This window comes from Terrapene carolina, unplaced genomic scaffold (assembly GCF_002925995.2).
Source record: "Terrapene carolina triunguis isolate 2854851 unplaced genomic scaffold, T_m_triunguis-2.0 Scaffold67, whole genome shotgun sequence".
Lineage (NCBI taxonomy): Eukaryota > Metazoa > Chordata > Testudines > Emydidae > Terrapene > Terrapene triunguis.
In genome coordinates this window covers 25,251,537-25,278,308 of record NW_020664418.1, presented here as the reverse complement: position 1 = coordinate 25,278,308, position 26,772 = coordinate 25,251,537, and the positions used below count along the sequence as shown (strand labels likewise).

The window sequence follows — 26,772 nt, the reverse complement described above, 5'->3', positions numbered from 1 at the left end:
TTCTTTATCTTCAACTGAGCAATCTAGGGTGGGCACGATATAGCTGTGAAGGCTCCTCTTTATCCTGCCTGTCCCAAAAGCAGGCCTCCTACTGCCTCAAGAAATGCAGGAGTCATTCTCCAGGAAAATGTCCAGGCAGTTAAACCCCCCCATTAACAATGACAGTGTACCCTGAGGATTGTGGAGCAATTTGTGATCAAAGGACATTTAAAACAAACAAAAAACCCTGCCAACCTCTTTACTTACCTTCTTTGATTATATCAATTATGTCATTGGCATTAAAACTAAGTTCATCTGTGTCCTGAGCATCATATGCATACAGTGCTCGGCACTGCGGTACCTGAGGCTTGGGTTTTGGCTGTGGTTTAGGTCTTCCTCCAGCTGGTGGGGGCCGGTTTGTGGTCTGCCTGCGAACACTAGATGGGGGGAGCGGGGGGAGAGAGAGAGAGAGAAGAGTAATTGACAGGGCAAATACTCCAAGACCATAACTATGAATATAAATTCAACCAACCCCACTGCACTTTGCTCCATTACATCACCAGCTCAGCCAATGGAAAGCACTTGCTGGATTTGACAGCCACGCCCACCTACTTAGATTCCTCTGTAAATATCATAGTAGTTATAGATGAAAGACTTGTTAGGTCATTGGAGCATCCATGTGCATGGAGCAGGATATAGTCCTTTCTGCCCCCATGAGGTCTCAGAGGGGCTGTAGTGGACACTACATTACCATCTTCTGTGATAAATTGTAGACAAAGAGGAAGGAGATTCCAGTTCTCCAAACACCTATCTGCAGAGTAACCAGATCATGTGATTCTTTGCTGCTTTACCTACATTAGTAAGCTTCGCCTTGAGACAGAGATTGCCCAAGTCAGCTCTTCTAGAGCCTCTTATGTAGCACTTGTAATAAAAGAATACTTCACAGAGGGCTCACCATTTGCCTTCCCCTGTCCCCAAACACACAAAATACATTTAACGCTTAAGCTGCAGGGTGCCCTTTGCCAGAGATTCTGCTTCTGATATGAAACTCCGTCCTTGCTCACACGCTTGCTGCTGTGCCAATGCTATGATTAGGTAGGACAGTGATACTGCACCTGCACTTGCATCAGCTCCTGGGGGTGTGTGTGTGTGTCTGTCTGTCTATAGCTTTGATCTGTGCTCAAATGTGAAGCAGTGGGTGATGTGGTATGACCTTACCGGAGTGGCTACAATCCCGCCAAGTATCCAAGGCGAAGTGCAAGGGGAGGAGAAGTGAGAGGAAAGGAAAGGCGCAGGCAGGAAATGGTGGAAGAGAGCATATATATATATATATTGTGTGGAGTGTGAGATCCACAAAAAACCCTTGCAGTGCACTAATGCAAAGAGTGCACTGATAGGTGAGGCGGCTGAGTTGTCAATTCTTTATAGGATATGAAGGATCGCATATAATATATATGCTATGGAAGAGGAAGTTGAAATAAAACATACAACACAAATTTTCATTGCTAGGAAAAATATTGGACTTTATCTGATCTCGAAAGGAAAAGTCACTTGTATGCATGTGCTGAATGTGGGGCTTTGTATCTTTGGACAGAGACCAGGGGTGGCTCTATGTTTTTTTGCCGCCCCAAGCATGGCGGTCAGGCGGCCTTCGGCGGCACGCCTGCGGGCAGTCCGCTGGTCACGCGGATTCGGCGGCATTTCTGCAGGTGATCTGCCGGTCCCGCGCCTTTGGCGTACCCACCGCCGAATTGCCGCCAAAGCCCCGGCAGACCTCCCGCAGGCACACTGCTGAAGGCTGCCTGACTGCCGCCCCCCCACACTTCCCGCCCCAGGCACGCACTTGCTGCACTGGTGCCTGGAGCCACCCCTGACAGAGACCAATCTTATTGATAGTGATATATTGAACTGCCTGAAAACATCATAGCCAAAGATGCCTTCCTGAATATTGCTAGATTTTTTTAAAGATACAAATGACAATGGCATTCACTGAAGTGTGTGTGTGTGTCGGCATGTGCTGTGGTACGCCTGCGCCAGCTGATGCCAGGGCTTCCACATGCCTGTCCAGCTGCCTTCGCCGCCGCTGGTAGCACCAACTCCTGCCTAGGGGCCTGGGTGATTTGAAAGGGCCTGGGGCTCCCGGACACTGCTGCTGCTATTGCAGCAGCGGCTGGATCCTTTAAAAACACCCAGGCCCCTGGGCAATTGCTCCTTTTGCCCCCCCGTCGGCGGGCCTGGATGATGCCATAGGAAGCATTTGGAGCAAATTTATAACAATCATTCACGCTCTTGGGTTCACAGCTGCGAGTTCAGAGGAGGCTTACCTGAGCTATGAGATTTTGGTTGCAGGCAGGGAGTTAGGAGGCCAGTAGGCCAGTTCTGTAGAATAAATGGATGTATACCTTAAATTGCCAGCAACAGCTCCTAAAAATTAAGGATGTGATAAAACTGGAACTCCCCCTACCACCTGCCTTTGGTGGTTCAGATAAAATGAAACCTGATTTTGAACCCCCCCACCCCAAAAGGCAAGCAAACTACCACTACCCACAAAACACCATATGTTGGATGAGGCTTTGAAAAACCGAATCCATACCACGCTGGCTTGTCCCTTGTCTGCTAGGAACAGAAACTGCATCTCTTCCTCAGGAATATATTATTTGTGATGCAGAACAACCCTCCAAGAACCTATGCCAGTGACTAACTTAACTTGCTGTAAAGGAACAGTGGGATTTCAAAAAAAGTTACTGAATATGACACTGTTCAGGAAGAGATCCCTGTAGCCTGACTCCTCTCTCTGTGGGTCTTTCCCTTGTACTTATTACTGTGAGATAAAGAGCTAAAATAACACTTATTGGTCAGCTTTTTCCTTATATGCAGTGGTGTTGTAGGTGTGTTGGTCCCAAGATATTAGAGAAACAAGGTGGGAAAGGTAATAATATCTTTTATTGGACCCACTTCTATTTGTGAGAGAAACACGCTTTCAAGCTTACACAGGGCTACTTCAGTCTGCGAGTTTTTTTCCCTTGGATTTTACATTTACTATCTCTCTGGTCAGCCAGTGAAAGGAGAGAATTCACAAACTGCTCTCCCATGGATGAACGCTTGCAGTTGCTATTAACATTAATGAGGAGATACAATAAGTGTACTGAGGACTGAATTTGTTAGTCAAGGGTAAAAATGAAAAAGCACTTAGGTGCTTTTATTTCTGTGGCGTTTTTTCATATTACATCGACACCTGTAAAGAATAAAGGTCTTCTGGGAGCTAACACTTAAATAAAATTGCACCAGAAGGACTTTCATTTTCCCCCTGAACTTTTGCTTTTACTTCTGAGACCAGGCAGGAAACCAGGCACATTAAAACTGGAAATGAATGGTAGTTCTGTAGTTAGCCCATGTGTATGTGTAATATATATAAATGTGTTCCTCTGTGGATGAAATATACGGTATGTGGCCCAATAATCAAAACAGGGAAGCAATGAGCTCTGGATTCCAAAAGTCTAATGGGCAGGGGAACTGATGAAAGCACCAGCAGGGGACTGTTAGCTGCACCCGTTGTGAGAGAAAGCTGCAGAAGTTTCAGAAGAACTCTCCTTTGTGGCAAAGCCAAGAGTCCATTACAACGGCAGGTAACAAAGAGCTTTTTCCATATTGCTATTGAGCTGTGCAGGCATTGCATCAACCCTGAATGGATTTGTGAGAGGCCTTCAGATTCTGCAAGCCCTACACGAGCCCCACAAAAATCCCAAATGCCCCGGGATAGATGGCAATCCCACTTGAGGGACAGTGATACTATGTGGGCACCTGGTGGCTGGTATTCGGGTGTTACCGCTAGCTGTTCAGGCAACCACAGGTGCAGGGCTGTGCTAATGAGAGAGAGTGAAGAGGTGGACACTTCTGATTGGCAGAAGAGAGAACAGGAATTCAGAGACTTGATGGCAAGAGAGAAACCACCTGGATCCAAATGCCTGAGAGAGGTTTTCTTTCTATAGCTGTAAATGCCAAGTAAAGTACTATCTGCTTTAACCCTCCAGAAGATTACCCTTACAATAGCCAGAAGATTATTCGGTGCATAGCAGGAGATCCAAGTAGCCTATTGCAACTGAAGAATTAAACTTCAACGTGACAATTCGTATCCAATTCCCTGGAATCACACGACGAGAACAAGTCTCAACACATGTTCCAGGAAAATAAGCAGGAACACTGGATGATATGAAGGCCATAGTGCTTTGGAAGCCTTTCCACAGAGTGACTGTTTCTGTTACAGGCAGCGTGTTTTCTAAGCCAGCTGTGCTTTGCATTGCTGGGTTTGAAAGCTTTGGCTCCAAACTCAGGCAAATCTCCCTATTCAGCCCTGGGGATGCCTAAATATGCCTTTGTGTATGCATTTCCTAGGGAGCTCATGTAATTTCCAAGCAATAGAAGGGGTTTGAGGCAGGCCCCATTTCTACAAGGAGACAGCCCCGCTGGAAGGAATGATTGGGAAGACAACACTTCAAGGAAAGCCTCTGGGATTCCCCCTTCTTTACCTCCCTCTCATAGGTTTTCCTGTGGGAGGAAGCAAGCAGCCCAATTCACATTTCCAAATACAGGTAGGACACCAGGCACTTTGGATGCAATTCTGATTAGACATTTGGACAGTGCGTTTGACTTTATGAGTAGTCCTGAGAGATGAGTTGTAGGGACTGGAAGATTTTCCTTCACTTTGCAAGAGAAACAAATCTGAGCTCTTTTCATTTTTACAAAAACAACAATAAACCAAGCCAATGAAAAAAACATATTGTGTGATTGATTGAGCCAATACTCCAATTTTCATTAAAACAGTTTTTACATCAAAAACAAGCTGTAAAAATATTAACCGGCAAGACAGAGCTAACCATGTCATCCTAAGGATGCCACAGTGTGTGAAAGGCTGGCCTGGAAACCAGCAGATGGGGCTGCTTGTCATAAGACTTCTCCTCTAGCATGGGGAACACACACAGAGTCTGGATGGACTTTTCTAGTGACCTGCAACATAGATTACAACTAGATTGCACATTGACTGGTCCTGATCAGGGATTAAATTGTCATACATTGGCAAGAATTCAACTCCATTGTTTCATCAAGGCCTAATTGTGTGTTGCAGCTCCAGGAGGCAGTCCTTTAATGTGCCTGTACTGGGGTAATTACCCTCCACCCCCTGCATACCATTAGAGCGTTCACGTACAGCATTACAGAATGTGTACAGGGGAAAGGTGCAGAGCAGTATTCTTTCCTATGAGATTAGATATAAAATGTGATCTGGAAAGGTATACTGCTCAGTAAGTCATTGTGATATGGATAGGAGGTAGTTATGTTGTACTGGGGGTAGGTGTCGTAAAATTTGCTCTCCTGCTGATTGCTTGCTCAGAATATAGTACTTTTTATAAAGATTGAAACTAATCAAAGTCTTCTCAGGTTGCCTCAATGCTCTGGGAATCCCTTCTCTCCCTGGGGCCTCTGCTTTCTATAGACCACTGCATATTTCCTCTGGTTTTAAGGCCATCCAAACCTTTCTTAAGGTTAAAAAGGTATAAAAATCAAATTACTGGTTACTCAATTGAAGATATCTTCATCTTCTGCAATTTCCTCAGGTGACACTTGAGATCGCTCCCCACCAATTGGGCAAAATATTGGACTCCAAACTATTCTAAATCTTACAGAAATAATATAGCACAAACTAGTTTTATACAGCAATCTTACTACCACATTTTACATGCTTGTTTGTGTTGGAGCAACACTGTTCTGTTGGGTCCACCCAAAATGTCTAGAAATCACACAGTCCGTCATTTGGACTTTTGTTTTATTTCCATACCTTAAAACAACATTACCAGACCTTTGTGTCTGTGGATGTGCTCCTGTCCTCCCTTTATAACTACCAGATGATTATTGCCATGCTGTTTACTCTCATTCTGCCCTGTTTCAGCTTGCCAAAATCATTACCATCCCACCCCCAAAGAATCAAATCATTCAGTCATGTCATGCTCTTGCAAAGACCTCCACTCGCTTCCTACACATCTATACAAACCTCCAGAGCTCACTCTGGTGAAGCCTCTGCAATAATTACTGGAATTCTTAACCCCTTCAAGGTCTGAGCACACTTTACCCTCACCAACATACACTGCTTCTTCCAGGCATTCTCCCCTCCTCCTTCATTTGAAATTCCATATCAGCCTGCCTTTCACAAGAGACCAACAATAAGAGAGATATGGCTGCTCCCTACATACTCTGGATGCAATTACTGCCGTATCTGCTTGTGGTTTTCCTACCCATGAGTCCACGCAGTTTTCAGAGCAAACTAGAAAAACATTTCATAAGTTGGAGATGACTTTTTTTTAAAGTTTGCCCCCACCCTAATTGGGAAGGCAAGGGGATATTTCTGTGTTAGAAAAGTTAAATAAAAATAAAGCTTTGACATCAAATCTAAAGACCCTTGGACTCTTGGGCAATACATATAAAGCAAATGGTCTTTTTCATTCCATGCCCCTGGCCTTAGGACTTCACTCCCTGGTGTGGCGAGACTGAATTCTTCATTCAGCTACCTCAAGACTAAACCTACAATACTACTTTTTAATGTATGTAAAGCACCACAAAATGGTTATATTCTGAGGGCTACCTTGGGGTGTATCTGTTTACAAGTCAGCTTCACTGAGATGAAAATGTCATTTACACAATTACCCCAGGAGTATTACTATGAGGCTCACTCTATCTTTTCTGTTAAATGGACACCTTTAATAGTGATATAAGATGGTAGCAACTAGAGACGGCAGACATAGACGATCAGGGCTCTGTTATGCTAGGCAATAGATAGACACATCACAAAGAGATGGATGGACACTCTGCTATATTGCACATTTCATACATCTTAACTATTAACCACATTTCAAAGATAAGTGTTTATTATTTAACTCACATTATCCCATTTGACGCAGCCTGTCCAGGACGAATACTACAGAGGAACAGATTTAACCAAGAATAAATGGACATGCAGTGGTGAGGATCCTTACACAAATTAACAAAGGAAAACGTAAGGTGTTAGTGAACAAAGAATGCTGATGTTCTTACTATACATTCTGGAGTTTACTTGAGGCGTTGACATGATGTCAAATTAAGGAGTAGTGTCTATGATTTGGTTCTTAGGTGTCGGTCATAAAACATCATGCAAATCAAAAGAAAGCTCTAAGGCTGTAGGAGAGAACTCAATATTAAAGGGTTTTTTGGCGGGGGACAGGGCTGGTAAGAACCCAATATGCAGAAAAGGTGCACAGAAGGCAAAATGTGTTGAACATTAGTGGAGCAGGAAGCTAGAATAGATGATCTCATCTAATCTACAGGGACATATGAATACATATTACATTTGCCTGTAGGTCCAGAAATCCCCTGCTCGGCACTGCAGAACAACAATCTCCAGTGCAGTGGGAATTTAACTGAACTTCTCTTGGCATAGAAAGTCCACTGGCTCTATGTACGTTTACAGTTTTTGATGCATCATGTAATAAAATTACCTCTCTCATATATGGTGAGGATTAATTATTTTGTAAACTGCCTGGACAAAGAAAAGAGCTATACAAAGTCCTATGCTAAGTATTATCATAGGGCAAATAGAACTGCATTGAACCAACAAAGAGGGGTGGCTAGCCAACACCTAAAGACCATCTTAAACTGGAGGGACTAAAGCAGGTCACCTGGACATCCTCTAAAAACTTTCCTGTACTGGGTGGCATGGCTGCTTATCTATAAGGCTGAAGTGTACCAGATGGATGACTGAGCTGCTCCACCACGACATGGGTCAAACGGGTGTTTGACTGACTCTTGCGGCTGGCGCATGCCAGCCAACTCAGGCTCGTGGGGCTCTGGCTGCAGGGCTGCTGTGTAGACTTCTGGTCTCGGACTGCATCCTGAGCTCTGGGACCCTCCCACCTTGCCTGCCCTCTGAAGGCCACCTTGCAGTGGTGGGAGGAAGTGAGTTGCCCACCCATCCCCTGATGAGAGGTCCTGGAGAACAGGAGGGGTCCGGATAGAGGCTGGGCAAAAGTTCAACCCAGTGCCTATTTTTCCCAAGCCATCCCTAGTACAAACTATACATTTGGCAAAATGATTCCTTGTCGGGCTAAGACCTTGAATAACAAATTGCAGCCCAGACAATAATTGTTATGACTGAGTTTTAAATGTCTATAAATAGAGAGTAGCAATGGAAAGGCTGGAGTGACCTTAAATATAGCAGTGTGACTACACCAGGACAGCTGTGATGGGATGGGGTAAGAAGATTGCTACTAAAGCAGGCCCTTCCGATTTTCTTAGTTTGAGAAATTCATACCCCTTTTAAGCAAACTACCTGGTATGGCAGCATCTTTGTTTTTACTGTAACCTCCTGTTCTATCTTCAGGGGATGGTTGGGACCCAGCTGCTGGGGTCAGTGAGGGCTCAGACTCTGCAATGAGTCAGTCAGAACAACTGTGCAGCACCTGGCTAATTGCTGCCAGCTGGCCACTTGCTGTGGTGGGCTGGGCTAAATGACCCACCTCACTTAAGAGGAAGACAAGAATCTATTGTAAGGAGTTGGGGGAAAGAGACTCTGTTTGGGGGAGGAGAGTCTGGGAAGAAGGGGTGGGGTGTTGGCGGGATGAAAGGGAATGAATTTTGATGACAATGGTCCCTATTTAAGTGTAATTCACCCCGTCTACTCTTCCTATAATAATACAAACTTAAACTAACACAGCACCCATCATTCCAAGATACCTCAGAGTCAGTTAGTGACCTACAGCTACATAAAATGTTTGAAAAGCTGCTTTCAATGAGAAAGTATCTTTTAATATAATCTGTGCTCAGTCTAACCGACTTGACTCATTGTTCCTTAACCAATAGTAATTGAAGCAATAGACAGCTCCATTCCAAAACAGCAGCTGTCCTGCGCCCTATTTGTCCTCTAGAAGATCTAAGGTACCCAACCTCTCCTGTTTGCCAGGTAGGAAGTGATCATGTTGGATTTCTGGAAAATGGTGGGCTAGCGGATTCCGGCTGCTATCATCCTAAATATGATGTGTTCCTTTATAATAGCCTCCAGTGGAAACCTGAGCAAGCATTTGGCTAGAGTACAGCATGGAGCATTGTAGATTTCTTGCAAGTGCTGTAATTCACAGAAGACATGCGAGAGTGCTTGTTACAGGTACTGTTGAGATAGGCTAAACCAGGTGTGGGCAAACTTTTTGGCCCGAGGGCCACATCGAGGTTCCAAAACTGTATGGAGGGCCAGGTAGGGAAGGCTGCGCCTCCCCAAACAGCCTGGCCCTTGCCCCTATCCACACCCTCCCACATGCCCCCTGACTGCCCCCCTCAGAACCTCCGACCCATCCAACCTCCCCTGCTCCTTGTCCCCTGACTGCCCCCTCCCGGGACCCCCTGCCCCTAACCGCTCCCCTGGGACCCCACCCCCTATCCAACCCCCCCCGCTCCCTGTCCCCTGACAGGCCTCCCGTGCCTATCCAACCGCCCCCTGCTCCCTGTCCCCTGACTGCCCCCCAGGATCTCCTGCCCCTTATCCAACCCCTCCGCTCCCTGCCCCCTTACCATGCCGCTCAGAGCACCAGGACTGGCAGCCACGCCACGTGGCAGGAGCCAGCCACGCAGTCCAGAGCACCGGGGCAGGCCGGTGGCTCTCGCAGCGGTGCTGCCCGGCAGGAGCTCACAGCCCTGCCACCCAGAGAGCTGGCGAGCTGAGGCTCTGGGGGTCTGGGGGGGAGAACAGCAGGGGAGTGCCTGGGGGCTAGCCTCCCCGGCCAGGAGCTCAAGGGCAGGCAGGATGGTCCCGCGGGCCGGATGTGGCCTGCGGGCTGTAGTTTGCCCACCTCTGGGCTAAACCATACTAAGTAATTGCCAAAAAAAAAAAATCATCAGTGTGTGAAGTGCAGCCTGCAGCCAGATGCATCCTGGGACTGCCCCTCATTTCTCATATGGAGATTAGAGCCAATGAAACGAAGTCTCATAATGTGATGCTCCAGCTTGATCTGTGATAATCTTCAATATTGTAATTTCTGAGCCACACTTTTATTTATTAAAAAGAATAGGATGCCTACAAAATACTCCATTTTGTACAATTTGTGTTCCTGGAAAGTTGTCAGCATAGCCCTCCACTGAGCAAAATTTGCACCCCTGCTCTTCCTCACCCATTCTAAGGGAACATCATGTCTCACACAGGATCAAAATCAGCATGGAGACTTCAGAATAATAGTCAGGGCCGGCTCCAGCTTTTTTGCCGCCCCAAGCGGCAAAGAGAAAAAAAATAAAAATAAAGCCACGATTGGCGGCACTTCGGTGGCTGCTCTACCGCGCCACTTCATTCTTCGGCGGCAATTCGGCGGCCGGTCCTTCCCTCCGAGAGGGGCTGAGGGACCCACCGCTGAATTGCTGCCGAAGACCTGGACGTGCCGCCTCTTTCCAGGGGCCGCCCCAAGCACCTGCTTCCTGCGCTGGTGCCTGGAGCCAGCCCTGATAACAGTAAGTCAAAATGCACCCTGGACAATGCCATTTTAAGCAGTGAAGTAACAACAAAAACTAACAGTTCATGAGGAACCCCCCCCAGACACGAGCGGGCTGTTGAGGAATACTCCAAAATTTATTTTAATAGGCTGCAGCCAACAGAGGGGAACCTGTATCAACCATCACTGAGCACAATTATTAACACTTCCTTACAGCAGATTTGTTTTTTATTTGCACAAGTCATAACTGCTTTGGTATTTGAATGGACTCTGGGACATCTGGATCTCAGTCACACCACAGCTATCTCACTATAAGGAATTAGCAGGGCCGGCTTCAGGCACCAGCGCAGCAAGCGGGTGCTTGGGGCAGCCAACGGAGAGGGGCGGCACGTCCGGCTCTTCGGCGGCAATTCAGCAGCGGGTCCCTCACTTCCTCTCGGAGGATAGGACCTGCTGCCGAATTGCTGCCGCAGAATGAAGCGGCGGCAGGAGAGCTGCCGACGATCGCGGCTTTTTTTATTTTTTTTTTCAAGTGGCAAAAACGCTGGAGCCGGCCCTGGGAATTAGGGAGCTGTGTGCATGAAAATATGCAAAGTGATTATTCATGATCAGATTTGTTTTACAATAATTGAATAGGCAAGAGCCTTTGAATCTGAAAATCAGCTGGCACTAAAATTTCCACTAATGTGCAAAAAAGCAGAGTAGAATGATCTCAGTTACAGGAGAAACTGCTTAGTCACTGTAATGAATGACTAAGTATATTGTGTTTAAATATTTATTAAATTGTGATTTTAGTGCTTGGGAAAGGTGCTAAACTGTTATCCTGGAGACTAAAGACTTCTGTTTATCCACATAACAGTGGCAATATGGACAGCAGTTGTTCAAGCTTTCCCCGCACTACAGCAATGAGGGGAAAGCGAGGGTTGAGTGGGTAGTTCCGTCTCCATTGCCGATTTAGCCTTTGGTCACTCTGAACTTCTTCTTTGCCAACGGTGGTGGTACTGGTGGTTTTGGTGATGGGAACACCTGTCCATTGGAAATGCATGGACACCACAGGCCATCTGGCAATGAGTTTGGGCCAACAAGTTCATTGAGGTATAATCATTTGCAATTATTTAGAATAGCTTATTCATAATTGAAAACAAAAGAAATCTCTATTACTAATTTCAGCTGATAAACCTCAGCACCACTGTCAAGCAGGAGACATTTTTCCTAGTGCATGTAGTTGTCATAGTAACAGATTATAGGAAGATATTACTTTTTTTTTTTAAACAAGTGATTCTGAGATATTTCTCTTATTGTTGACACCAAAAAATGTAACCTGGACATCACTTCCTGTTACTTCTCTTTGGTAATCGAGTAATTTCCATTTCAAGTGTGAGCAAAGGTATTTGGTACCATCTCATCCATACAATGTACAGATCATCAGTAATCTAGTAAATCCTTGACGAAGTAATCGGCAATGTGTACATCACCAGTTTTCACTTCTGAGTCCCAAAGTAACTGTAACAACCCTAATTGCATATTTTACTTGAGTATGATCATTATCTAATAGATCTAGCTGGGTCCCTTCCTAGATGATTGTCTGATACAGTCAGTTTCAATCCAGCACTGAGAACTGCTTCATGTAGGAGATGGGGGCAGGACGTCACGGAGTTGGATATAGCCTCCCCAGTTCTCTGCCTTGTGCAGCCCTAGTCCCGGTGCTGGAATTGAGGCTATTCTAATCTCCACCAGCTGCAAAAGGTCACTAAGGGACTGTGTGCCAGCTGAGAATTGCTTGACAGCAGTGGTCCTCAACCATACTCCCTGCCCTTCCTGGTATGCCCCTGTGAAAGGACTAGGAATGGCTGGATATGCCAGGTGAGAGCACCCCCTGCTGGGGGAATTCTCAGCTGTCCAGATATGGCCAGTATTCAAGCTCTTTACGTTGCACCTCCTAAGTGCAAAGGAGACAAATTGAGGTGGAATTAATATGCTCTTAATTTCACCAATAAAATCAACTTCCTGCCATTGAATTATCCTGCCATTCTTCCCCCACCAAAAAAAAAAAAAAAAAAAAAAAAATCAATCCCATATGGAGTAATCGTGCCTCCAATGAAAATAAGATAGTATTAAAGAGCGAATACTGTCTCGTGGTTGGACAGGGGACTGGGTTCTGACAGTTGTTGGGAGACAGAGGCAGAGTGAGCTATGCTCACTGTTTACCCATCCATAAAATGGCTATGAAAATCCCTCTCATTGAGGGGAGAGGAGGCTCATAGGGGGGAGGGATAGCTCAGTGGTTTGAGCATTGGCCTGCTAAACCCAGGGTTGTGAGTTCAATCCTTGAGGGGGCCAGTTAGGGATCTGGGGCAAAATCAGTACTTGGTCCTGCTAGTGAAGGCAGGGGGCTGGACTCGATGACCTTTCAGGGTCCCTTCCAGTTCTATGAGATAGGTATATCTCCATATATTATTAATTAAAGCCTGTAAAATGCTTTGAGAGTCTTTAGTAGGTACTGTGCAAGTATATGATCTTAGCATTGGGAATACTGGAACTGGTTCACATTGACTCCATAGTGAGTGGATTATGGACCTGAGCCCGCGATCATTCCTCATGCAGAAATCCAATGGAAGTCAATGGGACTCCTGAGCTCAGCTTAATGCCATGCTTTGGCCATGTGTGCAAACAATATAATTTCACCAGTGATGCATAATTTAAGTCCAGGAACCTCTTTATAAAGATCAGCCCTTCTTTCTTTGAAAGAGTCCCCACATAAAAGCTTACCCAGCAGCCCCTTGGTCAGGGACCTTGAGGAAGTCCAGACTTTCTGGTTGGTGTGAAACCTTGTCTGATCCTGCTGAGAGTTGCTGTGGTAAAGGTGGGCGCACCATAGTTGTATACAGGTTCTTCTGACTGGCTCGTTGGTTCGCTGGGGTGTGGGGATGTGGCACAAATTGAGGGCTTTTTATCACTCCATTTTGATGGTGACCTAGAAGTATAAAAAAGCATGAACCCATGCAGTACAACTGTGGGGATAACAGGCTTTCCAAAAGGTCGCCTCCGTTCTGCAGTGTTCACCTTTGTCTGCAGTTCAACTGTCAATTGTCACTTGGACTCAACTTTCAAGGAATTTGAAAACTCAAAGCAAAATTCAGCTGCGATCCCCAACTTTGCTCTGTATATAAGCCGGGGTTACCGAAAACTCATCGCAGATTCATGAGTTCATGACGCTTGTTTAAGTTTCAGGTATGTGATAAAACTCTAAATGATCACTGGGATTTGCACAGCTCTTGGTTTAGCAAAACCATACGTTTTTGATCTTGGCTGCTGTTTAACCTTAGCCCTTGTGTTTTAAAACCATTGCATGGGGGTTTAGCCACCTTGGCTTGCCATTAAAGGCAATGGACTTCCAATGACTTCAGTGTACTTTGGGTCAGGTCCTTGAACTTCCTAAAGTTAAAGGGAGTCAGATGGGGAAAACCCCATAATGCTCTCTGAACACTGACCTTATTACACCTTACAAAGGTTTTATTTAAAATAATGATATAAATGTTTGCCTGTTTAACAGAAGCACTAAATGAATAGAAAAGGTGTATTCAGATGCTTTCTGGCTCTCTCGTAGATCAAATAGTGGCTCCTATTTTGAATTTTGCATGTGATAATATGGCTAATGATTTGACAGAGTTTACTCACGATTACGAGGAACTTTTGAAAATTGTTTACTGCATATGTGTGTAACCTCTCACAATATTTAACCACTCACATTTCACTGATGTTGCACTGTACAGCATGAGGCAGTGCTTTGTCTTATACATATTAGAGACTGTGTTGACCTGCACAGTGCGCTGTAGCAGGTGTGCTGCCTTTAACTGTCCTTGAACCACGGTGCAGCACTTTGCACGCCCTTCCAGAAACCTTGCCTCTAAAACACACGTTAAAAAAAGCACCTACGAACCTCTGAGCTCATTGCAGAAGAAGTTATTTGCCTGTAACTGGAGGTTCTTCGAGACGCATGGTCCCTATTTGGATTCCAAATGTGGGTGCATATGGCGTGCATGTGCACCCATGTTTGGAATCCATATACGGACCATCACTTGAAGAATCAGGGCTTATGAGCTCAATCCTGCATTCCTTCCATGCCTCAAACTCCCACTAAATTCAATCAAAGCAGGATTGGGCACAATACATGCACCACCATCCGGTGACCCTCTCCACTCCCCGCCTGGGGTTAAAAGCAGTGGCCAGCTGGACAACTAGCACACTGAAGGATCACAGTGGGGAAACAGGAGTTCATTCATTAGTATTTCCTCATGACACTGGGTCCTGGAAGAACTTACAGCAAATCTAGGACACACTGGCCTTCTATTGACATTGCATGACCTTCAGTTCCTGATAGTTCCTCTGATACTAGGGCAGCAGTTTAAGTCCCACCCTTTATTCAGGATCCTATATTATAAAAAATAAATGCTAGCCCCAACATGTATCAATCTAGATTATTAGATAAAATCTAGTTTTATCTTATCTTTTATGGACATCTCTATTAAGGTTTATTTTAAAGTAAATGTGTACACAGTAGTGTGTGCATCTGTAGTCCCATTATAATTTTAAAATGGTCATGAATACATTGGAATCTCTCTTATGTGTCCACTCAAGAGGCTGACAAACACAGTCTGCTTTCCCCCACTGTGGGGCAAGGGGGAAGTAGAATTGTACTTTGTGGCTGGGATTTTCATCAGAGCCCAAGGATTTAGGTCCCCAAATCACATGGTGCCTAATTTCCTTTGACAATCCCAGCCAGTCTGTTTGGGATACTCTGGGACGTTCTCTTAAAAGAAGTAGGTTGCCTAATAAGGGTGGTTTCTTGCACAGGTGTATTGATAAAGAACACACTGCATGAGCAGCAGATAGCTTTCGTATGTTAAATGGCTATTTAAAAAAAATCTTTTTTCTTTTTTAAACAAAAAATCTTGAAGTGACCCAACACAGATCTGGAGGGATGTCAGAGGGCAGCTAGCTCTCTGTAGGGGTCAGGGGATCAGCCTGCCTCTGAGAGGCTCCACAAGGGGGAATGAGGCAACTCAGGTTCACCTGGGACTAATTAACTCACTGAGTAACTAGAAAGTAGTTAATTAGGCAGGGAAGCAGCTGGGCATGATAAAAGGGAAGGTATTGGTGAGGTGGAAGTGGTGGGGACTAGGAGAACAGAGGTTCCTAGAGTGTAGGAAGAGCAGTCGCCTACAGAGAAGGCATCTGGGGGCACTTGATGAGGGGGACACACTAGCAATGGAAACCCAGGGAGAATGCTCCTAGGTGGGAGAGTTTTCAGCAGGAAATCATAAGCTGTCCTGAAGAAGGGTCCTTCTGGTTCAGCCTCCATGGAAGGACCTTGACCCAAGAGGAGGGACTATTCCCCAGCTATTGCCAAGAAGAACCCCGACTCCAGCAGAAGGTTCTGGGTCATAAAGGCCTTGCTGCTGGTAAGGAGCTTGGATGTAACTGGGGTTGATGGATTAAGGTTGACTCAGCCCATCTTCCCTACAGATGCAAAGCGGGAGGTCTCTCCATGTAATGTTCTGCCTTTGGGGTTGAATAAACTAGATCCCAGCATATTCACTGTGCTAGTCAGTAGTGTGCAGAGTTGAACCTAGATGGATGTCAGTAGGGTCTCTTATTTTCACCTGTACCCTTACTCTAAATTAATCTTATTTGTTATAAACTTGCAGAACAGAACAATATTTTGTTCACCTAATGCTTCCCAAGATTTCTTTGCAAAATGCTCTCTTTAAATGAGAAGTAGCCACTTAGTATTTCAGAAAAAAAGGCTAATGTTAATAGTAACCTTCATGTCTAAAGCTGAGACAGACCACTAAATTAAAACATAATTCTTAAGGGGTGATGTTCAAGATACAAACTTCTGTGGACTTATTAAAAACCTCCTTCAAGGAAACTGAGGCAAAGATGCAATGATGGGTTGCCAGCATTATCCCCTGGGTGAGGTCCCCCATTACACCCAGATTTGCTATTGAACTGTGGATGCTTCAGAGCATAAGGGCCACTATAAGAACTGAACTCAATGTGGCTGTCCTTTGCATTCCTGATTCTTAAACACTGACGAGTGTTTGCAAATATTTTTAAAAACAAACAAGCTGCTGCTGGGTTGATGTTTCATGTAACCCTGAACAAGTATTTACTGCCTAATTACAAACATTCAGAATTAGTGTTTTGCAAAAGAAATGTTGATCCAACCTTAACTACTGCGGTGCAAGCATCCTATTGCTTAATTGCTGTAAACAGGCTTGGCATCTTGGAAAACCATTCCATGCAATCCTTTGTCTGAGACTCACACTGAACTTTGTCTTGCCTGAGTCAGTACTGTATGATTTAGACTTTTTTATTATTTAATCTGGCAAAGAGTGTCAGCTTTAGACAGGAAGTTTTCTCCTAGCATTGTACTTCTTTTCTAAAATAAGTGGCTGCTCCTTATTGAAAAAGGACATCTTGGGAAGTGTTAAGTAAATAAAATAGTGTTCTTTCCTGTAAGCTCATACTCTAAATTCTTATTTAAGGGCAAAAATGAAAGTAACAGACACAGCCTGGTGACATCAATCCAGGGTTCAACTCTGCACACTACTTACTAGCACAGCTACCATGCAAGGAACTAGTTTATTCAACCCCAAGGGGAGAACATCTCATGGAGAGACGGTCTCTTCTGCACCTACGTACTGGCACAGCTCATATGCATCAGCATATACAAAAGCTGTTGCATAACAGCAAGGGAATGAGGCACAAGTCCAGTTCCATTATGTGTGGTACTGAGAGCGCAGTGACAAGGCTGAGTATTGTCTAGCCCTGTGCTGTGTGTATATACTGTGTCCTAAAGTGGAAGATGCAGAGAAGCAACTGCACATTCAGTGTTTTGTATCAAGAGGCTATATATGCTGGCATCTATGACAATTGACATGAGACACCTCCAGCTGAACACTAGTCTCAGAGTAAGTGCCAGTGGATTTGAAGGACTGGTTTGATATAATGCCTATCACACTGAGGAGCCTAATTTCAGTTATGGTGATTTCACAAATACTTTTAGAACTGAAGGAGAAACCCCCCCCACTGCAAAGCGTTCTGGAGAATGATGCCCAGCTACGGCATGAAAGAAAGAAATTGAGTCTGGAATGCTGCCTTAGCCAAAGCATAAGATAACTTACCTGGGGGAGGTGGAGCAGCCCTCATGGGGTAATTCTGACTTTGAGTCCTATGGGAATACCCTTGGCTTTGGGTAATGTTCCGTCTCGTGGGGCCTAAAATAAACACGTTAAGCTCTGTCAGATTGCCATCCTCTGTGTAGCATTCAGTAAACAAGTCCTTATGCTGAATGTCAGCTCCTCGTTCTTGATCAGAGGCAGCCATTTGAAATTCAGGTTTTGGCCAAGTTGTGCTTAGCGCATAGCACCTGAAGGGCTGGGGGATCAAAGGTAACTTAATGCCATTTTAACAAACTCACCCAGTCCTGGGGCCAGCTGTGGTCCAGGTGAGCTTTAATCATAAAGCTGGTCTAAGTGGCATCCACCTGCCATTAGCCCCAAGGAATGTTCCAAAAGCCAAGGAGAGTTGGCATAATGGTGCTTTTTGTCTAGTAATTTCTTTGTAAGCCCACTATGCCAAGCGTTACTGCAGCTCTGTGCCACTAGAAGATTTCCCCATGTGAGAATCCTTCACCAGCTGGCTTTATGGCTCCTTTGCACCACTGGAGTGGCACAAGCTGGTCATATTGTGGCTGAGAACTCACCTTCTGCTTTTTGAATTAAAGGGCTGTAGAGAAAATTGTGTGTGTGTGTGTGTGTGTGTGTGTGTGTGTATGTGTGTTAAGGGAGCATAAGAGGTAGAGGGGTGTAATCCATAGCTGTAAAAACAAAGGAACAAAGCAGGCTAAATATGGTTTGAAAATAACTCATGACGTGCACAAGACTTAAGCTCCTGTTTGAGAGGCTGTAACATTTGACAACAGGTTATTACAAGGTCTTTTACATCTTTGGCTCTTCCTTACCCCAATGGTAGGACTCCAAAGAAGCAGGGAGCAATGCAAATGGGGCTTCCCCCTGCTGTCTTTAGAACCCCCTTACAGGAGGTAGGAAAGCTTCACAGCACAGAGGTGCTCTGAGGCAAAACTAATGCATCCTCAGGTACTGTTACACTTGGAGCTGATTCCTTGCTGTTGTATCACTCCATAATTTGCTATTGGCACCTTTTTCTCCTAGCCCAGCCTGCCTCCCTCCTCACACATGGATTCACAAACCAGAAAAGGGGTCTCTGTGGATTTTGTGGAAGAGGGTGCCCTTTGTGGATGGAATGAATGTCTAATCTGCCACTTGTGTTCTGTCCCATGCTACAAGACCAGATGTCTTATGTCCCAGGGTCATGAGTTTCAGAGGCTTCCACCAGCAGTCAGTGTGCACTGCTGAATTAACAGTGAATCCAACAAAGGCTGTACAAGGAGAGGCAAGTATGTTGCAGCGTTACAGTCTGCAATCTACTCTTCCTGTGAATGCCATAGAGAAACAACGAAGAACATAGGGTAGGTGGTGGATAGGGAAGAGACCGAGAAATAAAAGTAAAACGAACAGCCAAAATCAAGACTCCGATCCATTCAGAAGGACAGTCAAAGGGAAATTCATACTTACGGGAATTCTTTGGTAGTCCTGGTCCAATGCTGACCTGCAGCACCTTGTTACTTGGCTTGAGAATAGCTAAATCTCCTTGGCCTTGCATAAATTGCACTTGGCGAGAACCACCTGCACTCCATGGTCCCCAGTTCTCCTTCTTCAGCTTCACTTCAAGTCTAATGCAAGCGCGCACACACACACACACACACACAGAGACAAAAAGAGAAGCATTCACATACAAGGACCAGGGAACATCACTAACCAACAGATAGCTTTCAAATGGGAAAAAATAAACAGAACCTCGCTGATAGCTATAGCTGAGAAACTGTATCTTGAGTATTTTAAACTGAACAAAACATGGTTTCATGCCTTTTTGTGTCCTACATGACATCATTAACGGTTCTTGGGAAATCTACACAAACAAGGCATAAGATGCTCTCGATGGAGTTTTGAGGACAAAGGTTTGAACAATAGATGCGTATATTATCTAACACATCACCCAGAACCCTGCATAGGTGCATGCTAGTGGGTGTCACATGGCATACATTAATGAATATCTGGGTATTACCTGACATATGCATGCAAATACATTTCGTTGTGGGAACAATGGGAACATGTACATTTTTGCAAGTGTACTTATGTCCTCCTTTGAAGATACAGGCCTCTATCAAAATTCAAATAGTCTCTTTCACAGCTTGTATCTGCAAATGCATATTACCTTCAATGTACTGTAGCTAGAGATGGGCTCAGGCAGCCATGATGTGCAAAACCTCAGTTGTTATGCATTGCTTTTTAGAATGGCAAAACCAAAACCACCTCTGTTATTGGCGTTCGTTTCCCAGTCTATATGACTATATGGAACTTTTTACACTTTTTCCTACTCACCCATGTCATTATCAAGCTAAAATGATATTCTCCCTTAAATAATTCTTACACTGCTTTGACTGGAATAAAATAGACATGCAAACTCCAGGCTCAATGTAATTAATTTGCTTACTTCATAGGAGTATTAGCAAGAATGCAATTTTATTGATATGGTTTCCAGCATGCCCTTAAAGCAAAAACTAGCCCCAACATGCAAACAAAATCCTACAAATCCAAGTTCTCAAACATCTGGAATTTTCTTTGAACAAGCATCTAGAAGTTCAGATACGTATCCAAGCTACCCCCACTGATCCCTGCAGGCCTCTGTCCCCACAAAATCTAAACTCCTACCCTAAATGAGAGACCCCTTTTCAACCAACCACCCATCACTCTGGCCTTATCTTCCCATTATGCATCTAAGCAGGTACATCACATGCATCAGTGTAGTACTTCAGCATCTCTAGGGTAAGGCCAAGGAGTACATAATGGGACTGAAGAGAATTCTCCCTTCTTAGGGCACGACACACCAGCACAGCCACTCTGCAGCTGCTACTGCCTTGTCCTCCTCTAAGAGAGGAAGGGTTTGGACTGTGAATCCATGTGGTTGTTCACTGACTGGCCTGGCCCTCATTGCAGTTGGGAGAACTGACACAGAGAACTGTTGTGTAGGCGCGCTCATGGTGAAGAATTTCCCTTGTGTGGCCTCTCTATAACCTGATGCCCCACTCAGCACAGCAAGGGAAGTTTTGCTGCATTAAGATCTCGCTGCGCACAGAGAATGAGAAGTGGGGAGTGGCTAGGATTTGACCCTAAGGTATTACACAGGCTATGCAAGAAAGTCTTCTAGCTTTCTAAGCACATGCGTATGCAGGCATTCACACTGCACACATCTCCCTGGTTCTGTAATAGAGGATGGAATATAAATATGAGAATCCAATACTTACACTAACCTGGTTTTTGCATCTTTACCTTGGCAGCAGGAAGAAACAGCTGTTTAATATTTTTTTTGAAAACCATTACTCACGTATTGCTAAATTTCAGAGGTAGTTTTCTTTGTGTTTTCTCCTCATATCGCTTAGATAAAAGGCTTAAAAATTCCGTTTTGAAGACCGATTCAAGCAAACTATCATATTCCTGCTCATGTAGAATGAAAATGTCATCCTGCATTGTGCTGTAAAGAAATCAGACCATGCGTCATTCAGCCTTGAATCCAAAGTGCAAAAATAGCCCTGCATTTTAATAGCATTTGAAAGCAATCATGGTGATTTTTAAAAAATCTAATGAAGAATTAATAGCTGAGTTTTGCTTTTAGATAATGGTTCTTTGTTTCAGCTGCTGGTAATGGAATCCTCAAAACAATCTTCTTGTGTGATAACTGAATACAAATTAGTCATTTTAAGTTAATTATTGTTATTATAAAATGGGAACATGTGCTACAATGAAAAGCTCATATCCTTAACAACAGCAAAGCTAGTCATTAAGATTGGATTTGTAGAATGTTGTGTAAAGTTAATTAGAAAAGCTGAAAAAGAAATACTTCTTAAAATGAGACTGAAACTCAAACCGATAAAAGCAAAACAAGCTGCATCACCTTTAACTTGCACTCCCTGAACTTAGACAGCGAAGCAAACATAGACCCTGGATAAGATCCTTAGCTGGTGTAAGTCAGCATCACTCTGTGATGGGTTGGATCACAGAAACCCCCTTGGGAACTGCCACCCAATGTACCAAGACTACCCCTGTTCCTGTTTTCCCTGCCAGCTCAGGACTCCAGCACCCTGTCTTGCTGAGCCAGACACTCCCATCTGCTTCAACACAGACCCAGGTCTGAATCACTTGTCCCAAAGCTGCAAGTTTACCTGAAAACAGCTCACAGAAGTGTGCTTGTCTTTAGCACTCAGATGCCCAACTCCCAATGGGGTCTAAACCCAAATAAATCCGTTTTACCCTGCATAAAGCTTATGCAGAGTAAACTCATAAATTGTTCGCCCTCTATAACACTGATAGAGAGATATGCACAGCTGTTTGCTCCCCCAGGTATTAATACATACTCTGAGTAAATTACTAAATAAAAAGTGATTTTATTAAATACAGACAGTAGGATTTAAGTGGTTTCAAGTAGTAACAGACAGAACAAAGTAAGTCACCAAGCAAAATAAAATAAAATGCGCAAATCTATGTCTAATCAAACTAAATACAGGCCTGGTCTACACTACGGGATTAATTCGGATTTAGCAGCGTTAATTCGAATTAACCCTTCACCCGTCCACACAACAGAGCCATTTAGTTCGAATTAAAGGGCGCTTTAAATCGATTTCTGTACTCCACCTCGACGAGCGGAGTAGCGCCAAAATCGATTTTGTTAATTCGAATTAGGGTTAGTGTGGCCACAAATCGATGGTATTGGCCTCCGGGAGCTATCCCACAGTGCACCACTGACCGCTCTGGACAGCAATCTGACCTCGGATGCACTGCCCAGGTAGACAGGAAAAGACCCAGGAAAATTTGAATTTCATTTCCTGTTTGCTCAGTGTGGAGAGCACAGGTGACCACAGATACCACAGATACCTCAGCTCATCAGCACAGGTAACCATGCAGGCTGATAATCGAAAAAGAGCACCAGCATGGACCACACGGGAGGTACTGGATCTGATCGCTGTATGGGGTGAGGATTCAGTGCTAGCAGAACTTCGTTCAAAGAGACGAAATGCCAAAACTTTTGAAAAAATCTCCAAGGGCATGATGGAGAGAGGCCACAATAGGGACTCAGATCAGTGCCGCGTGAAAGTGAAGGAGCTCAGACAAGCCTATCAAAAAACAAAGGAGGCAAACGGTCGCTCCGGGACAGAGCCGCGGACATGCCACTTCTACGCAGAGCTGAATGCAATTCTAGGGGCGGCCGCCACCACTACCCCACCTGTGATCGTGCAAACCGGGTCTGGGATAGTCTCTACACCTGAGGATTCTGAGGATGGGGAAGAGGAGGAGGAGGAGGAGGATCTTGCAGAGAGCACCCAGCACTCCGTTCTCCCCAACAGCCAGGAGCTTTTTCTCAGCCTGACTGAAGTACCCTCCCAAGCCTCCCAAGCCAGTAGCCAAGACCATGACCCCATGGAAGGGACCTCAGGTGAGTTTACCTTTTAAAATATAAAACATGGTTTAAAAGCAAGGTTTTTTAATGATTATTTTGCCCTGAGGACTTGGGATGCATTCGCAGCCAGTACAGCTACTGGAAAAGTCTGTTAACGTGTCTGGGGATGGAGCGGAAATCCTCCAGGGACATCTCCATGAAGCTCTCCTGGAGGTACTCCAAAAGCCTTGCCACAAGGTTTCTGGGCAGTGCCGCTTTATTCCGTCCTCCATGGTAGGACACTTGTCCACGCCATGCTTGCAGCAAGTAATCTGGTATCATTGCCTGACAAAGCCTGGCAGCGTATGGTCCCGGTGTTTGCTGGCATTCAAGCAACATCCGTTCTTTATCTCGCTGTGTAATCCTCAGGAGAGTGATATCGCTCATGGTAACCTGCTTGAAATACGGGAACTTAATTAAGGGGACAGAGGTGGCCGTTCCTACTGGGCTGTTTGCCTGTGGCTGATAAGAAATCCTTCCCTGCAGTTAGCCAAGCGCGGGGGGGGGGGGGAAATTGGCCCAGAGCTTTTCGCGTTTGGCTAGCAGGGATCTTCCCTGATACCAGCTGTGGGGGGAAGGGTAAAGCGATCATTCCAGGGAATTCATGGCGGGAGGGGGGGGCGGGGGGGTTAGTTTGGTTTCTGCAGGGATTTTCCCTGTTACCAGCCACGCGGTCGGGGAGGGGTACATTGATCATTCCAGGGAATTCATGGCGGGAGGGGGGGGGGCGGGGGTTTTAGTTTGTTTTCTGCTGCTGAAGGTTAACAGGAAAACCTCAGCAGTCAACAGGCTTTGATTGGTATGTTGGAAAGGAGGGCGCAGAAGTCGAAAGACAATGGCTTACCATGGCTGCCTGCAAGCTGAATTCTGTTGCCCGGACCTGCGTCTGTGATCTCTAACACCAAAGCCACAGGCACTCAATATTAAGATGGAAAATGCGACCTTGTACTGAAATCACATGTGCTATGTAATGTGAATAGTGTTCACCATGAAAGAGTACAAGCATTGTTCTGTAAAATGTATCATTTTAAAAACTTCTCTACTTTTTTTCAACCCTCCCTCTAGCAGCTGCAAATGTTTCAAGCCTCCCTCCTGCGTCCAGAAGGCTATCTCAGATAAGGCGTCGTAGAAAGATGACGCGAGACGACATGTTCAAAGAAATAATGAAATCCACCCCCAATGAAAGAGCTCATTTGAATGAGTGGAAGGACACTGTATCTAAATTTAGGAAAGATGCCAGTGAACGTGAGGTCTTGAGGGATGCTCGAGATGAGAGGTGGCAGGCTGCAACGCTGGGGCTGCTGCGTGAGCAAACGGACATGCTCCGGCGTCTGGTGGAGCTTCAGGAACGGCAGCAGGATGACAGAGTGCCGCTGCAGCCGCTGTATAACCTACCTCCCCCCTCACCATGTTCCATATCCTCCTCACCCAGACGCGGGGGGGGAGGCTCCGTGCACCCTCTCACTCCACCCCAGGGGACAGCCCAACCAAAAGGCTGTCATTATATTGAATTTGATCAGTGGCCTTAGACTTCCCTCTTATCCTCCTCCCAAACCTCACCCAGATTACCTTCTTGGTTCTCTCCCTATGTTTATAATCACTTAATAAAGAATACATGATTTTTAAACGATAGTGACTTTATTACCTTTGAAAGAAAGCTGGGGGGAGGGTGGGTTGCTTACAGAGAATGAATGAGAATGAAGGGGGCTGGTTTTCATGAAGGGAGAAACAAACAGAAATTTCACACTGTAGCCTGGCCAGTCATGAAACTGGTTTTCAGAGCTTCTCTGATGCACAGCGCTTCCTGGTGTGTTCTTCTAATCACCCTGGTGTCTGGCTGCGCGTAATCAGCAGTCAGGCGATTTGCCTCAGCTTCCCACCCTGCCATAAAGGTCTCCCCCTTACTTTCACAGAGATTGTGGAGCACACAGCAAGCAGAAATAACAATGGGGAGATTTCTTTGGCTGAGGTCAGAGCGAGTTAGTAGCGATCTCCAGCGCGCTTTTAAACGGCCAAATGCACATTCTACCACCATTCTGCACTTGCTCAGCCTGTAGTTAAACAGCTCCTGACTCCTGTCCAGGCTGCCTGTGTATGGCTTCATGAGCCATGGCATTAAGGGGTAGGCTGGGTCCCCAAGGATAACTATAGGCATTTCAACATCCCCAACGGTTATTTTCTGGTCCGGGAAGTAAGTCCCTTGCTGCAGCCGTTTAAACAGATTAGTGTTCCTGAAGACGCGTGCATCATGAACCCTTCCCGGCCACCCCACGTTGATGTCGGTGAAACGTCCCTTGTGATCCACCAGTGCTTGCAGCACTATTGAAAAGTACCCCTTGCGGTTTACGTACTGGGTACCCTGGTGCTCCGGTGCCAAGATAGGGATGTGGGTTCCATCTATCGCCCCACCACAGTTAGGGAATCCCATTGCAGCAAAGCCATCCACTATGACCTGCACATCCCCCAGAGTCACTAGCTTGTGTAGCAGCACCTCAGTGATTGCTTTGGCTACTTGTATCACAGCAGCCCTCACAGTAGATTTGCCCACTCCAAATTGATTCCTGACTGACCGGTAGCTGTCTGGCGTTGCAAGCTTCCACAGGGCTATTGCCACTCGCTTCTCAACTGTGAGGGCTGCTCTCATCCTGGTATTCTGGCGCTTCAGGGCAGGGGAAAGCAAGTCACAAAGTTCCATGAAAGTGCCCTTACGCATGCGAAAGTTCCGCAGCCACTGGGAATCGTCCCACACCTGCAACACTATGCGGTCCCACCAGTCTGTGCTTGTTTCCCGGGCCCAGAATCGGCGTTCCATGCCTATAACCTGCCCCATTAACAGCATGATCTCCAAAGCACCGGGTCCCGCGGTTCGATAGAATTCCATGTCTATATCCTCATCACTGTCGTCACCGCGCTGCTGTTGCCTGCTCCTCTCCGCCTGGTTTTCCCGGTTCTTGTTCAGCATAAACTGCACGATAAGGCGCGAGGTATTTACAATGTTCATGACTGCTGTCTTGAGCTGAGCGGGCTCCATGCTTGCCGTGGTATGGAGTCTGCTGTGTTCACCCAGGAAAAAAGGCGCGAAATGGTTGTCTGCCGTCCGTTGCTTTCATGCAGGGAGGGGGGGAGGGAGGGAGGGGTGAGGCTGTACCCAGAACCACCTGCGACAATGTTTTGGTCCCATCAGGCACTGGGATCTCAACCCAGAATTCCAATGGGCAGGGGAGACTGCGGGAACTATGGGATAGCTATGGGATAGCTACCCACAGTGCAACGCTCCAGAAATCGACGCTAGCCCCGGTACATGGACGCACACCACCGAATTAATGTGCTTAGTGTGGCCGCATACAATCGAATTTATACAACCTGTTTCCCAAATTCGAATTATCTAAATTCGGATTAATCCCGTAGTGTAGACATACCCACAGATAATCTCACCCTCAGAGATGCTTCAGTAAGTTTTTCTCAGACTGGACACCTTCCAGGACTGGGCACAATTCTTTCCCCTGGTACAGCTCTTGTTCCAGCTCAGGTGATAGCTAGGGGATTCTTCATGATGGCTCCTCTCTCCCTCTGTTCTCTTCCACCCCTTTATATATCTTTTGCATAAGGCGGGAACCCTTTGTCCCTCTGGGTTTCCACCCCCCCCCCCCCCCCCCCCCCCCCC

The 26,772-nt window shown here is 45.6% G+C and overlaps 1 protein-coding gene across 2 annotated transcripts in view; it reads right to left on the bottom strand.

The window, feature by feature from the left end:
* MYO1E (myosin IE) overlaps nt 1–26,772 on the bottom strand; it is a 155,864-nt gene that overhangs the window by 1,031 nt on the left and 128,061 nt on the right. The window contains exons 23-28 of one of the 2 annotated variants that reach the window (XM_026648261.2): nt 21,003–21,149; nt 19,133–19,290; nt 17,660–17,752; nt 13,239–13,443; nt 6,908–6,943; nt 247–416 (exon numbers count right to left, since the gene is read on the bottom strand). In XM_026648261.2, coding sequence (XP_026504046.1) covers nt 247–416; nt 6,908–6,943; nt 13,239–13,443; nt 17,660–17,752; nt 19,133–19,290; nt 21,003–21,149 — 809 coding nt within the window. The remainder of the gene's footprint in view (nt 1–246; nt 417–6,907; nt 6,944–13,238; nt 13,444–17,659; nt 17,753–19,132; nt 19,291–21,002; nt 21,150–26,772) is intronic. The other variant, XM_026648262.2, reaches the window with a different exon arrangement.